The 14,708-nt window shown below is 46.5% G+C and overlaps 1 protein-coding gene across 1 annotated transcript; it reads left to right on the forward strand.

Annotated features, from left to right (window-relative positions):
• Window positions 1–10,423: 10,423 nt before the first annotated feature.
• On the forward strand, window positions 10,424–11,841 carry LOC145799141 (uncharacterized). The gene is made up of 3 exons (XM_082888686.1): window positions 10,424–10,899; window positions 10,983–11,081; window positions 11,290–11,841. The coding sequence occupies exons 1-3, from the start codon at window positions 10,495–10,497 to the stop codon at window positions 11,458–11,460; spliced, it is 675 nt and encodes a 224-aa protein (XP_082744812.1). The 5' UTR covers window positions 10,424–10,494; the 3' UTR covers window positions 11,461–11,841.
• Window positions 11,842–14,708: the final 2,867 nt, after the last annotated feature.

A 14,708-nucleotide genomic window follows, 5' to 3' on the forward strand; every position in this document is an offset into this window, starting at 1 on the left:
CATTGAACAGTGCATCATCTTGCTTTGAAGTTGCATCTCAACATCACGAATAACATGCCTTCACCATATTCATGTTGGACATGCCTTTCCTTTATACACATTGTATGCGTTGTCGCGCATGCTTTACTTACATATGTTTCTTTCCTGCTTTACACATGCATGCGTTGTCGCACATGCTTTACTTACATGTGTTTCTTTCCTGGTTACACACATTGTATGCGTTGTCGCACGTGCTTTACTTACATGTGTTTCTTTCCTGCTTTACACATTGTATGCGTGGTCGCGCATGCTTTACTTATATGTGTTCATGCCATTCCTGGTTACACACATTGTATGCATTGTCGCGCATGCTTTACTTACATGTGTTTCTTTCCTACTTCACACATTGTATGCGTTGTCGCGCATGCTTTACTTACATGTGTTTCTTTCCTGCTTTACACATTGTATGCGTTGTCGCGCATGTTTTACTTACATGTGTTTATGCCTTTCCTAGTTACACACATTTTATGCGTTGTCGCGCATGCTTTAATTACATGTGTTTCTTTCCTGCTTTACACATTGCATGCGTTGTCGCGCATGCTTTACTTACATGTGTTTCTTTCCTACACACATTGTATGCGTTGTCGCACATGCTTTACTTACATGTGTTTCTTTCCTGCTTTACACATTGTATGCGTTGTCGCGCATGCTTTACTTACATGTGTTCATGCCTTTCCTGGTTACACACATTGTATGAGTTGTCGCGCATGCTTTACTTACATGTGTTTGTTTCCTGCTTTACACATTGTATGCGTTGTCGCGCATTGTATGCGTTGTCGTGCATGCTTTACTTACATGTGTTTCTTTCCTGCTTCACACATTGTATGCGTTGTCGCGCATGCTTTACTTACATGTGTTCATGCCTTTCCTTTATACACATTGTATGCGTTGTCGCGCATGCTTTACTTACATGTGTTTCTTTCCTGCTTTACACATTGCATACGTTGTCGTACATGCTTTACTTACATGTGTTTATGCGCTCCTTGTTACACACATTGTATGCGTCGTCGCTGTAACAAGCCCGCGGGGGACCTCGCTACAGCTCGGACTCGATTTGTAGTCACGGTTCTAAGTCTGAACCAAAGAGTCCAAATCCGGCAAATCGTTTTGAGAAAAACAGATTTTTGAAAGAAGTTCCAAACATGGACTGCTTTGCCAGATACAGAGTCGCCACCTAAATGTTTTTTAATGGGAAATTTAGGAAACCCTGACTCGGTGCCAAAGGCCACGTGTCCGTCATCACCAAAGTTGCCTCGGCTCGGGAACTTGGGTACGATTGGGGAAGGTCACTTCGTGAGCACCCCCGCTCGCCCGATCAAAGATCGGCCTCTACTAACCGTGATATCTATTTTTGAAAACTTTGTGTTCTTATTCCGGTTATTAGCCTAGGTTACTATGTGATGCGCACAGCATACAAGTATAGACTGGATCGCCTGAATTGGGACAAAACATTTCATGTTTATTTTTGAAAGATGGTTTGCTACTCGCAAGTAGGCTGAAAATGCAGATTTTGCCACCCTCAGGTGGGCTTAAGAAAAGATGGTTTTGCCACTATCTAGTGGGCTTAAAACAAACAGTTGATGATTTATTCCAATCCAAGTAACCCAACCTTCACCCACAAGCATTCAGGCAGTTATATCATATAAGCAATTAGCCTCATGGTAAGCATGCTATTCATGGCATTCACTCACACGCATGCAAGGATGCTAAAGCATAAAAACTCACCAAGTACTCCAAGCCAAAACAGAATTTACATTAAAAATCATGCATGATCCTAAGTATACAGAAATGCCTAATGCAACACATGCAAAATGCAACTATAGTAGGCTCGGCTGTTCTAAGATGGCATATGAAATGCTACAACTATCATGTATTCAATTTGGAATTGAAAGTACAATGCAGTTAGTATGATGCGCCGAGCCCGGTGCATGCAATACAGATGAATGATGCAAACATGCTGTCATACTGTATGCTAATTTAAACATGCCCTAATCTAACCATCAAAAGCGGATAAATAAAAGGGAGAAAGACGTGGGGTTGGAAGACATACATCACACACACGCACACTTATTACAGTTATGCCCTCACGCAGAGGGTCCAAATAAATAATATACAGTCCCAAATAAAAGAATATTACAGTCCGAATAATATACAAATTCCTAATTAATTAATGAATTAACTAAGAAAGCTGTAAAACTGGCATGCAAGCCAGGGACTGCCTTGCTTCTGGTGAATGTTGTATGTTTGGGCTGCCTTGCGCGGAAATCCACTGGGATGCCCCAATTAGCCTCTGTTTAGCAGTTATTCTTGGAAAGCGTGCCAGACTCTGAAAAGTTGCTGATTCTTCATTTTGCTGCAACAGAGAGCAGGAAAGGGGCATAGCAATGTATTTTCACAAATATATGCATGCCTCGATCCTTGTGCCACCAATCACGCATACCGAGGCATGATGGCCGAGGAGTCGAAATGCACAATTCAATATAGGATGAATGCACATGAAAACACAGCTAAAGCCTAACTCCATCATGGATAATCCGGAGTGTCGGTGACTGGGGAATTGAGACGCATTCCGTCACTCAGAGTACGAAATGCACCTCGTTTCCCGTGCCCGGGCTAACTCCTACCCCGAACACGATGCAATATGCATGACATGCATGAAATGCAACTAAGATACAATTCTAACATACACAATGCTATGGAATGACATGTCTCGAAATAGGTGCACACGGGCACGCAAACCAAGAAAATGACAGAATGCGATCTAAGATACAACCTAGTATGCACTATGTTGTAAAAATGAGATGCCTCGAAATGCGTGCACACGGACACGCAAACCGAGAAAATGACAGAATGCGATCTAAGATATAACCTAGTATGCACTATGCTGTAAAAATGAGATGCCTCGAAACGCGTGCACACGGACACGCAAACTGAGACGATGGCAAAATGCGATGCAAATGCATGAAAATGGCATATAGAATGCAACATGGACTTATACTAACATGAGGGAGCCTCAGCCACACTCACATAAGAGGCTGATAGATGAAAATGAAGTGCCTCGAAATACGTGCACACGGGCACGCAAATCGAGGCAATGCATACGCAATGCAAATGACATGGAAAATGACATACAGAATGCAACATGGACTTATACTAACATGAGAGGGCCTCAGCCACACTCACATAAGAGGCTGATAGATGAAAATGAAGTGCCTCGAAATGCGTGCACACGGGCACGCAAACCGAGGCAATGCATACGCAATGCAAATGACATGGAAAATGACATACATAATGCAACATGGACTTATACTAACATGAGAGGGCCTCAACCACACTCACATAAGAGGCCGATAGATGAAAATGAAGTGCCTCGAAATGCGTGCACACGGGCACGCAAACCGAGGCAATGCATACACAATGCAAATGACATGGAAAGTGACATACAGAATGCAACATGGACTTATACTAACATGAGAGAGCCTCAGCCACACTCACATAAGAGGCCGATAGATGAAAATGAAGTGCCTCGAAATGCGTGCACACGGGCACGCAAACCGAGGCAATGCATACGTAATGCAAATGACATGGAAAATGACATACAGAATGCAACATGGACTTATACTAACATGAGAGAACCTCAGCCACACTCACATAAGAGGCCGATAGATGAAAATGAAGTGCCTCGAAATGCGTGCACACGGGCACGCAAACCGAGGCAATGCATACGCAATGCAAATGACATGGAAAATGACATACAAGCATGCTAATGGATTTTCAGCAATGAAAAGTGGGGGAAAACAGCCCCAAAACGTGGCGAAAGTACACCCGATGCACGGAATGGTCCCGAAACATGAATTTTGGCACCCGAAATGGCCTATAGCTATACCAAACATGCGCAATTGGCACATGCAATGAATAGAAAGAAGCAAGGCAGCCCCTAAATATGCACTTTTCCAGTTTATAGCATGGCCAAACAGCAAACCAAGATAGGGCAAAACTAGCATGCAAGAAATGGCCCTAAACATGAGATTAAGAAGCAACTCACATCTGCTGTCCTCAAAAAGGTTAGGGCCCTTCAACAAAGTTGAAGAGGGGCCCAAAATATGATGTTTTCCAGAACTGTAAAAAACCCAAAAACAAACACAAGTATGGCTGCACTCCTATGCAAGAAAAAGGGCCAAAAGGTGGCCAAAGAGGCAAGCGGTATATGTAAAGCCCAAACTGAAAAATTCCCTTCTACAAAATTGAAGAGGGACCAAAAATAAGCATATTTACAGAACTGTAAAATGGCCAAAACAGTATACAAACATGCTAGAAATGCAATGGAAAATAAGGCTCAAAAGAGGCTATAACATGAGGTATGCCAAATATTCCACAAACGGCCAAAGACCCTTAATGAAACATGAAGAATGGGCCAAAATAAGACTATTTTCAGAACTGTAAAATGGCCAAAAACCAAAGCACAATAGGCTTCCGAAGCATGCAAGAATGGGGACCAAAAGAGAGATATAACATGAAGTGACATATGGAGGTCCCAAACCATAAAAGGCCCTAAATGAAACATGAAGAATGGACCAAAATAAGACTATTTTCAGAACTGTATAATGGCCAAAAACCAAAGCACAATAGGCTGCCAAAGCATGCAAAAATGGGACCAAAAAAGGAGTATAAAGGCAAGTACAACATGGAAGTCCCAAAAAGTGTTGAGCCCTTCCTCAATGTTGAAGAGGGGCTCAAAATAAGCCTATTATCAGTTTACAACATGCTCCAAAACAAATCACACACAAGCTAAAAATATCATGCAAGAAAATGGCATTTTAGAGGGATAATGAAGCAAGTGCAAGATGGAGGGCTCAAACAGGGTTGAGCCCTTAATGAGACATGAAAATGAGATCAAAAGAAGGCCACTTTCAGTTATGGCCGGAGCTCAAAGCAAAAAGAATAGATGGCTAAGAAATGTTGCAAAGAAAAGCTCAAAAAAGGGAAAAAGGCAACTCACCCTTGGAGACAAGTCTTTTGTTGCTTCTTGGACCAAGTTGCAGCACCTTTAGCCTTTGAGAAGCCCTCCTTGTTGCTGGAAATGAAGTGGTGATGGTGGTGCTTGGTGGTGATGAAGAAAACAAGGTGTAGGACTTAGGGATTTTTAGGAAAATGAGAAAGATTGAGGGAGATATGTGTATTGAGGCTTGAAGACAATTTTTTCTAACCCCAAACATAAGTGTTTTCCCTTGGTTATATGGAACAAAAGAAGGTGTAAAGGTGGGGGAAAAAGGAGGCCAACTTTCCCCCACAAAATATCCCCCGGATACTGATATTTTCTGGGGGATAAAGCCATACAGCTGTAAAGTGAACAGTGTGAGGATCATGGCCGGCCAAGTATTTTGGTTGCAGGTGGCCGGCCGGCCACATCCCCTAGCCGGCCGACTAGGGGTCAAAAGGGTCAAGCTGGTTTAGTGGCCGGCCACCACATGATGGTGTCCTCCCATGTGTCGTCAACACAACTCTGTGGTTAAAAGTCCAAGAAAGTGGCTCAAGGGTGTTCAACATTAGCTCGGAAAGAGGGGTTCAAAAGGGTCAGGTGGAATTACTGGCCGGCCACCAACTTTTAGGGTCCTCCCAAGTGTGTACATCACAAATATGTGGTTCAAAGTTCAAGAAAGTGGGCCCAAGGTGTTCAACATTAGCCCGGAAGGAGGGGTTCAACAGGATCAGGTGGAATTACTGGCCGGCCACCAACTTTTAGGGTCCTCGCAAGTGTGTACATCACAAATATGTGGTTCAAAGTTGAAGAAAGTGGCCCCAAGGTGTTCAACATTAGCCCGGAAGTGCGAAAAATGGGTGTCGGAGGGCGAAAATGGAACATAACTGGTTGCCAAGATAATTGCTGGCCTCCCACCCTCCAATGACCTCCCTGGTGATGAAACAGAGGCACCTGCCAAAAATGAACGAAAAGCAATGCAAAACGAATGCTCGGGGGCCAAAACACGCAGTTCGGGGTCCCGAAAATGGGCTGTCAAGCACCGAAAGTGGCGTTCTGCCACGAAGTGGGTTTCTCAGGCCCCAGTGTCCCTTGAAAGGGAGAAAATAAGATGTATGCCAAAATTTAGAGCAAACGGAGATGGTTAGGCGGTCCCGAACCGAGGCACACGGCCAACGGTCCTGAAAAACCAGAAACCGCACTCCGAAATGGGCAAAATGGCCTGCGGCCACAAAATGTAGCCCACGGCCACTGAGAGATGGTCTACTGGACCTCTCCCTCCCCTCAGGAAAAGAAACAGAGAAAACCGAGTCTGGTTCGCAAACCGAGGCAAGGCACAGAAGAGGGTTCGGAGGTCCGGAGGCAGGGCTCGCAGCCGCGACTCTGAGACTTCTGAACAAGCACAATATGCAACATCACCAAGCGCCCAATTGGTAACGTCTGAGTCTTAAGGTCGGTCAAAAATGGGGTGTCTACAGTTGCCCCTCTTTGACAGAACTCGGAAGTCATAAGAATGACGGGAGTGAATGTCAAAGCCTAGAGACGACCCATTTTTGACAAGGCCGAAGACTTAGACATACAAGATAAACAGAGAGGTGCCCGCAGGCAGGGGCAAAATGCAAATGATATGCAAGAAGATTTTGAAGATTGGACTTATACGCTACGCGAGGCCGGTTTTGAGAGTTGGACTTATACGCTACACGAAGCCGGTTTTGAAAGTTGTACTTATACGCTACACGAAGCCGGTTTTGAGAGTTGGACTTATACGCTACGCGAAGCCGGTTATCACTCATGATCATGCAAATGCAGCAAGCTGTAATGAAGCAAGTATTCGCAAATAGATGCAACAGTTTTAAGCAAGAATGCAAAGCAATAACTACATTTCATGCAGTTAAGAATGCGGAGAATTATTCAATCCTCGCCACGTCTCTCACGGAGAAGATACGATACCTGCGCGATTCGTCTGGTCGCACCAGCCTCAAATGAACCGTACATACAATATCATGCCTGCAAAAGAGAGAAATTCAACAAGCACAATACACTACCAACATATATCCAATGTGATTCTGGAAGTTTGACACACGCAGTGCCGGTGAGTGAATGCATCGCAATGCAAGAGTGGAACATGCGTGACAACGCATGCTCAAGCACAGAAGTATGGTCAACATCAAGGAATGTGCATAATAATGCAAGTATGCTCATGAGAATGCAAGTTATGTGCATGATAGTGCAAAACGAGCATAAATCAGGGTGCTCGTTTGTCATGAAATAACGAGTATGGAAATGCGTGTTTCGGCGAAGGCGACTCAATCACGGCCTCCGATCCACTTCCTGGAAAGGCTACAACTCATTCAAAAAGGATACACTTTGATTTTGATGAATGATGATGAGACACATGTCAGATCTTGAAGCTGAAGTTCCGGCGGAGCAATTTCGCGACCGGAAGTGTACTTTTCTTGAACTTTTTCAGGTCCCGGGAACTCCAATCTTCCTCAAAATTTGCAGGGAGCTAGGTGAGCCTGTGAGGGACATGGCCGGCCAGTTTTATGGGGGATAGGAGGTGGCCGGCTGGTTTTCCAAAAAGGAAATGGCTGGCCGGCCGGTTTTCCAAAAAGGAAATGGCTGGCCGGCTAGAAAAGGTGGCCGGCCGGCCATATGCCCAAATCCGAGGGCATTTTGGTCCTTTCACCTCCTTTCTTCATGCTCCTTCATCCCAAGACTTGGAGCCTATATAATGCAGCCGAGATCTTCTCCTCTCTTGCCTCCTACAGCACTTTCTTCTCCAGATCTGAGTTCCATACGCGTTTTCCAACGCCCCACGCAAGTTGTTTTCACAAAAATATTCAGTTTCAAGCACTTTGAAGCGATTAAATTTCGGTTTCGGAGCTTCTTTTCTCATTTTCGCCACTTGAGGTAAGTTTGTCTCAATATTTGGAAGATTTTCTCGGGAGTTGACTTTTGTTGACTTTTTCATTTCCCGAGAGTTGACTTTTGTTGACTTTTTCCAATTTTGGCTCATTTTCGCTCATTTTTGCTCCTTTTGCAGATTCTTTGAAAATGGCGGGTAATTCTCCCCATGGTGGAGGCTTTCCGGGTGCCGGGGACGATTTTGATCCCATGACTTTGCCTCCGAGGGTCCAACCTTTTATTCCCGGGAGGTACAATCTGCCAGCACATGTCCTTCCTCGTGCCGTCTTCCGTCATTTCACTGATTTTGATAAGCGAGCACCCGGGGATCTGCTTCTCCGAGAGCCAGAGCATCACCTCTCCCATGAGGCCCGAGAGGTATTTACTTCATTTTCTGTATTTTTCGTACACTTCAGCACCTTTGCCATGCTTGAACACGCAGTTTAGCTTATGACATAGTACTTTGCTTGCATCCTGAACACGTAGTTTAAACATTCGAATTTCTGAACACTTGGCTCATTAATTAATTGCGAACGCACAGTACACATTAGTTAAGAGGTGAACACACGGCTCAAACACTGATTTGTCGAACACACAGCCCGAATTTGGAAGTGAACACACAGCCCACACTTTAAATTTTCTGAACACACAGCCCAGACTAGAATAGTGAACACGCAGCCCACACTAGTTGAAAGTTGAACACGCAGCCCAAACTTAAATTTTCTGAACACGCAGCCTAGATTAGAATAGTGAACACGCAGCCCACACTGATTGAAAGTTGAACACGCAGCCCAAACTTAAATTTTCTGAACACGCAGCCTAGATTAGAATAGTGAACACGCACCCCACACTGATTGAAAGTTGAACACGCAGCCCAAACTTAAATTTTCTGAACACGCAGCCCAGATTAGAATAGTGAACACACAGCCCACACTAATTGAAAGTTGAACACGCAGCCCAAACTTAAATTTTCTGAACACGCAGCCCAGATTAGAATAGTGAACACGCAGCCCACACTGATTGAAAGTTGAACACGCAGCCCAAACTTAAATTTTCTGAACACGCAGCCCAGATTAGAATAGTGAACACGCAGCCCACACTGATTGAAAGTTGAACACGCAGCCCAAACTTAAATTTTCTGAACACGCAGCCCAGATTAGAATAGTGAACACGCAGCCCACACTTAATTGGCACGCAACCCATTTCATTTCATCGGCACACAGCCCATTTCATTTCATCGGCACACAGCCCATTTCATTTCATCGGCACACAGCCCATTTCATTTCATTGGCACACAGCCCATTTCATTTCATTGGCACATGTATTCATTTTGAATGCAGGTTGGTTCTCGTAGTGTACGGGGGTATGGTTCCACCGCCGCGCGGGACTGGTACGCTGAGCTCCCGGAGGGTGTCCGAGATTTAGTAGATTTGGCAGGGTTCGGGGCCTTCTGCGTTGGGTTGTCACGTTGTTCTGCCAGGAGGACTCTGATGGCAGCATTGGTAGAGAGATGGTGGGACACCACCAACTCCTTTCATTTCTCTGCCACCGGGGACATGACTATGACCCCTCTAGACTTCGCTGTGTTGACCGGCCTAGACATAGGAGGTTGGCCCATCCCCTATGACGAGGACATGGGCGAGTGGGAGGCCGCTTGGACATATCTGTTGGGGGCTCGCCCGGCTGTTGACAGGGTTTCTGGGAGAGTCCGATATACTTGGTTCTCTTCCCACTTCCGACGGGCGGAGATGGTGCCTGAGACTCCTGAGGAGACGGAGCAGTACGCCCGTGGTTTCCTTATGTTCCTCTTCGGGACTACCCTGTTCGCCGATAGAGGAAACACAGTCGGGCTATACCTGCTGAGCGCTCTGGTTGACCTATCACAGGTCAGTCGATATGACTGGGGTGGCGCCGGCCTGGCTACCCTTTACTTTTATATGAGCGCCACTTCCCGCGGGCGGGGAGACTTACTTGGCGGTTACTGGCGAGCCTGGGAGGTACTTTTCTGTCCCCTTGATTTACATTTCTGCTCTTCATTACTTGTACATTGCACACACATAGCGCACTCTACAGTCTCTATTCTGTTCTCAGCACTTTGTACTTACATTCTGCACTGCTTTTCTCAGCTATGGGTCTATGTATACTTCCCAGCATTAGCCCCAGAGTTGGAGGTGGCAGGGCCTCCCATGACCCCATATTCATTGGTATTCGAGGGCCCGCACCGGCCGAGACCCCGAGAGACTCTTATTTATCTGCGACAGTATTTTGACACTGTACGCCCATCGGAGGTACTTCAGAACTTTCAGTTCTTTTCATTTTCATCTTTGATTTGCTCTGTGTATTCCCGATTTCTGATTGGCTTATGTATTTGTTATCCGCAGATCACATGGCAGCCTTGGGCACCCTTGGGCGATGGTCTTCGATTTCAGTATCCCGGAGGATCGGGTACCTCCCAGTACAGGTTCCTGCTCGAAGGACCTATTGGTAGAGCATGGTTTCTGGGGGAACGCTTTCTGTGTCAGGTATGGGGGTATCTTTCTCAGGATCCTCCCTCAGTACCCCCAGTCAGTATGCGGATTGCTGACAGGCTCTCTTTCTCGGAGGTAGTCGGCGCTATGCTGGGTAGCGATGCTTTATTATATCTCGAGGAGGGGGATTACGGCACTTACCGCCATACATATTTGATGCCTCCATTGACGGGAGCTCGTACCCCGATGACGAGGCCTGCTGGTATGTCATCCTCGGGCCAGGCCCGGGCTCGGGCTGCAGACGCCCCTTCTACTAGTAGGGCTGGTACATCTAGAGGTAGGGGTAGATCGGTTCCTCCGACTCCTCCGACTTATCCTCATCCTGGATGGCCAGATATGCCGACTGAGTTGATGGCGTGGCAGTATGGGGCTATCTCTCCGACTCCGATCCCGCTAGAGCCTCCGATGCCCAGTGATCGATACGCCATTGATCCTGACTCACCACTGGTATGCTCCACTATTTTTTTATTCATCATTCAGACGTTTAGACACTCTTTCATTCACTGATGATTATGAGCTCATATTTGCAGCCATCGCGAGGGTACGTGGAGGAGGTGGTTGGACTGGTGGCCACACTCGAGGGCATGGTCCTGTGGAGGGAGGCACAGTTGTCTATCGCGGGCATTCAGGTACCCTTCAGTTTTCTGGCATTTATCATACTTCTGATGACATGCTGATTTCTACTGCGTCGATAGACTACTTGTGTAGAGCACATCTGACACACACCCCACTTGTATACTGTATTTACATGCATCCACTTCACGTAGTCTTTGCTTGTATCTGCATCTGATGTATATATTTGGACTGATGTATTTGAATTGAACCCTTTGTTTTCAGATACCTTCATGGTCCGGTCAGCCGCAGGCCAGGCCACCTGGGCCTCCTTGGGGAGCTGGGCCATCTGGGCCATTTCACGGAGTTGGGTCATCCGGGCCTTTCCAGGGGGCTGGGCCATCCCGGCCTTTCCGAGGAGCCGGGCCATCTAGGCCTTTTCGAGGAGCTCGATGAGGGCCTGTCCGCAGACGCAGGGCTCACGTTGTAGAGGCGGAGCCTGATGAGGAGGAGGAGGAGGAGGAGGCTACCGACCGTCAGTCAGAGACATCTACTAAGGAGGGGGGCTCCGGTCTTGGTTCGGGGAACAGAGGCGAGGCTGAGGGGGATCCTGAGGATGACAGCTCCGACCCAGATGATGATGATGGTGCAGAGGTTGTCCCGCAGAAGAGGATGAGGAGTGCTTCTCATTCCCGCTCCCGAGGACATTGATGCTGCTATTTCCTGCTTTATTTTTCTTTTTGCTAGTAGTTTGTAGCACTTTGCACATTGTTAGGTAGTTTTATTTTTCGTAAAACTTGTACCTTTGTTCGTTGTAAAACATGATGGAATGAAACAGCTTTTGAAAAGGTGTTTGTATTTTAAACTTTTAGCATCGTATCGCATCATTTTATTTTGCACAAAAATGAAATTGAATGGGAATGCGCATTGTGTAATCACCAAGTCAGGTAGTGAACCGACGCAACAAACTAAGCAACTCAACTTACTAAGATATAACAGAACCTTAGGCAAGTTTACAACTCGATAAGCAAAAACAACAGTGTTGATAACGCAAATAAACAAGACTTAAACAAAGATTGCTTAAACAGAGCGTAATGACTCAAAAACACGAAACACGTCCGCTCGACAAACAACTCGATAAGCAAAACAACAACTCGATAATCAAAACAACAATAACAGAGTGTACTTCGGACGATCTGGGCACCGGAACGCATCCGAAACAGAGGGAAATGAAGGCCTTTGACTCTCCCGTTGCACGGGAATGCTTGAAACTTTCCCTCGAAGGGTAAAACAGGGCCAAGGAGGTACACTGGAGCATTGCCGGCCACCTTTGGGAGCCAGCCGGCCAATTTTGTGGAGAGATGGAGCCGGCCGGCCAGTTTTGTAAAAAGTAAATGGCCGGCCAGCCAGAAAAGGTGGCCGACCGGCCACTTGTTCCTGCGGCCACCTAGTTTTTGACACGTGTCCCTGTGAATAGTGTTGTTCCTTTTATAAAAGCCTCAACTTCGGGAACATTCATTTCATCTTAGTTTTACACAAAGATGGAGGCGTTTCTTGCGGAAAATCTCACATCTTGGATCTCTTCTCTAGATGGCTCGGAAAAGCTGAACTTCCGGGGTTTCGGCTTGAATGCACTATTCACGCTGAGCCGTACTCCGCTACAGCTCCCTTTTCTCCATGCCGCGGCAAGGTTCTGGAACCCAGTGACGCATGTTTTTAGCTTTGGCGGCCAAGAGATGTGTCCCACTTTCGAAGATTTTCAGGTTTTGATGGAGTCTGAATGCTCTGAAGTGATCTTGCCCCAGCTCCGTTTTGGCCATGCTCAGGCTTTAGGGCGGATGTGTGGGCTCACGGCGCATGATGCTCGATCTCTGATCTGCAGTGGGGAACTGGACATCCTCGGCTTGATCCATCGTTTTTCCGACACCGGTGACCGCAGCAACCATTATTGGCAGGGTTTCCGGCAACACGCCCTCTGCTTGTGTTTGTTGTCTCACTTTCTGCTTTCTTCGGGCTTCGGCGGAGCTAGCATTCGCCTGATTGAAGTTGCCCAAGGCTTGAGAGAAGGAAAGAGCTGTATTGCCATGACCTTGGCCGAGACACTGATGGGCTTAGATTCTGTCTATCGCCGGGAGGCGACTAGGTTTGCTGGGAGTCCACTGCTACTGCAGGTAATGTTTCCCACCCAACCTTACATATATATTTGCTCACATCACTCGACCCTCAGGCTCGGTTTTTCTCACAAAACCCTTGTCTTACTTTTCTCTCATCGTACATCTCTCTGTTCTTTATTCTCTCATTTTCCATCCCTCCCCTAGGTATGGTTAATGGATAAGTTGCAGGTTGTGGACTCTTGCCCGGCCTACTCAGCTCGAGGCTACTTCTTTCGGCAGCGCCTAGTCAATGCTCTTGACGAAAGGTGGTGGTTTGATTGGATGCGCAATTTGTCCGCAGACCGCATCGCTTGGCGTTGTCCTTGGCTCAACCTCCCGGCAATGAGCTATAGTATGTCCCAGCTGATTGGGATCCAGTTGATTGGTCTAACCCACTGCGTATTCTATTTTCCGTTCCGGTTCCTGCGTCAGTTTGGTCATGATCAGACCTGCCCACCGGAGGGGATTGAGTACCCAGCTGCTTTCCCGGTCCGGGGTGCACAGCTTGCCCGATATGCCACAGCATGGAGGACTAGAGAGCTCCTGGCCCCTGCTTCCACTTTCAGTTGCACTTTGCCCGATTAGTGCTTGGATTGGCTCAACGAGGAGGCGCAGGTCGGGCCTAGCTTGGCATCAGATGCTTCGTCCAACTCTGGGAGGGAACGCAGAGATACTTGATTCAACTATGCCTCAAATTTATTGCTTACTTAGCATTTTCAAGTTTTCTTTATGAATGTAATAAAAAAAGCAACCTCGATTGTATGCAAGAGCAGGAGAACTCTATTTTGAAATCAATGAAATTGAAGGTTGTGGTACTGAAAATTTTCCGCTTTGGTCCAAAAATGGTCTTAGTCGTAAAAAAGATTAATTTGGACAAAGTCGACTTTTATTAAAACTTTTCAAAACTATTTTCGATGTGGATCAGAACTGGACACGCCGAAGATCTGTCACTGAGATGTACAACCCCAGATCCCTGCAACTGGAGAGTTGCCCCTAGTCTGAAGAACAATGCGGCACTTCATGGCAACGGAAAGTTGCCCCTAGTCTGAGTAACTTTGCACCGTCGCGGCAACGGAAAGTTGCCCCTAGTCTAAACAGCATTGTACCGGAGATCGCGATAAATGCTGATGGACAAAGATGACTGAGATGAACAGAATGGACAGAGTTGATCGGGGAAAAGTTTATGGCTAAACCTCAAGGTGAAGTTGCCTACGTATCCCAAAGATGGGAATCAAGCCTTACGTAGGTCAGGCCAAGGTTCACTCGAGTATTTTCACTCTCCTTTTGCGCTCTAACTTTTGCCAAGGCCGCCCTTTGCGGGTTTTCAACCTTGCGAGCTCAGTTTTTAAATTCTCTAATTTTTTGTGCTCTGACTTTTGCCTAGGTCGCCCTATCGGGTTTTCGGCCTAGCGAGCCTCTCAAGGGTAATATTTCTTCAACTTGTCCATATTGATCGGTTGTGAGAACTCCAAGCCATCTAGATCCATCAGAACCACAGCTCCACCTGACCAGATAGCTTTGATGATGTAAGGACCAGTCCAATTGGGTTTG

This window comes from Camellia sinensis, chromosome 9 (genome assembly GCF_055761805.1).
Source record: "Camellia sinensis isolate YWXY chromosome 9, ASM5576180v1, whole genome shotgun sequence".
NCBI classification, from domain to species: Eukaryota; Viridiplantae; Streptophyta; class Magnoliopsida; order Ericales; family Theaceae; genus Camellia; species Camellia sinensis.

Bases quoted from the DNA above. Each gene is read 5' to 3' on its own strand.
- LOC145799141 (XM_082888686.1), top strand. From the start codon at position 10,495: ATGCGGATTGCTGACAGGCTCTCTTTCTCGGAGGTAGTCGGCGCTATG. The intron at 10,900-10,982 runs GTATGCTCCACT...TCATATTTGCAG, and splicing joins TTGATCCTGACTCACCACTG to CCATCGCGAGGGTACGTGGA. The intron at 11,082-11,289 runs GTACCCTTCAGT...CTTTGTTTTCAG, and splicing joins TGTCTATCGCGGGCATTCAG to ATACCTTCATGGTCCGGTCA.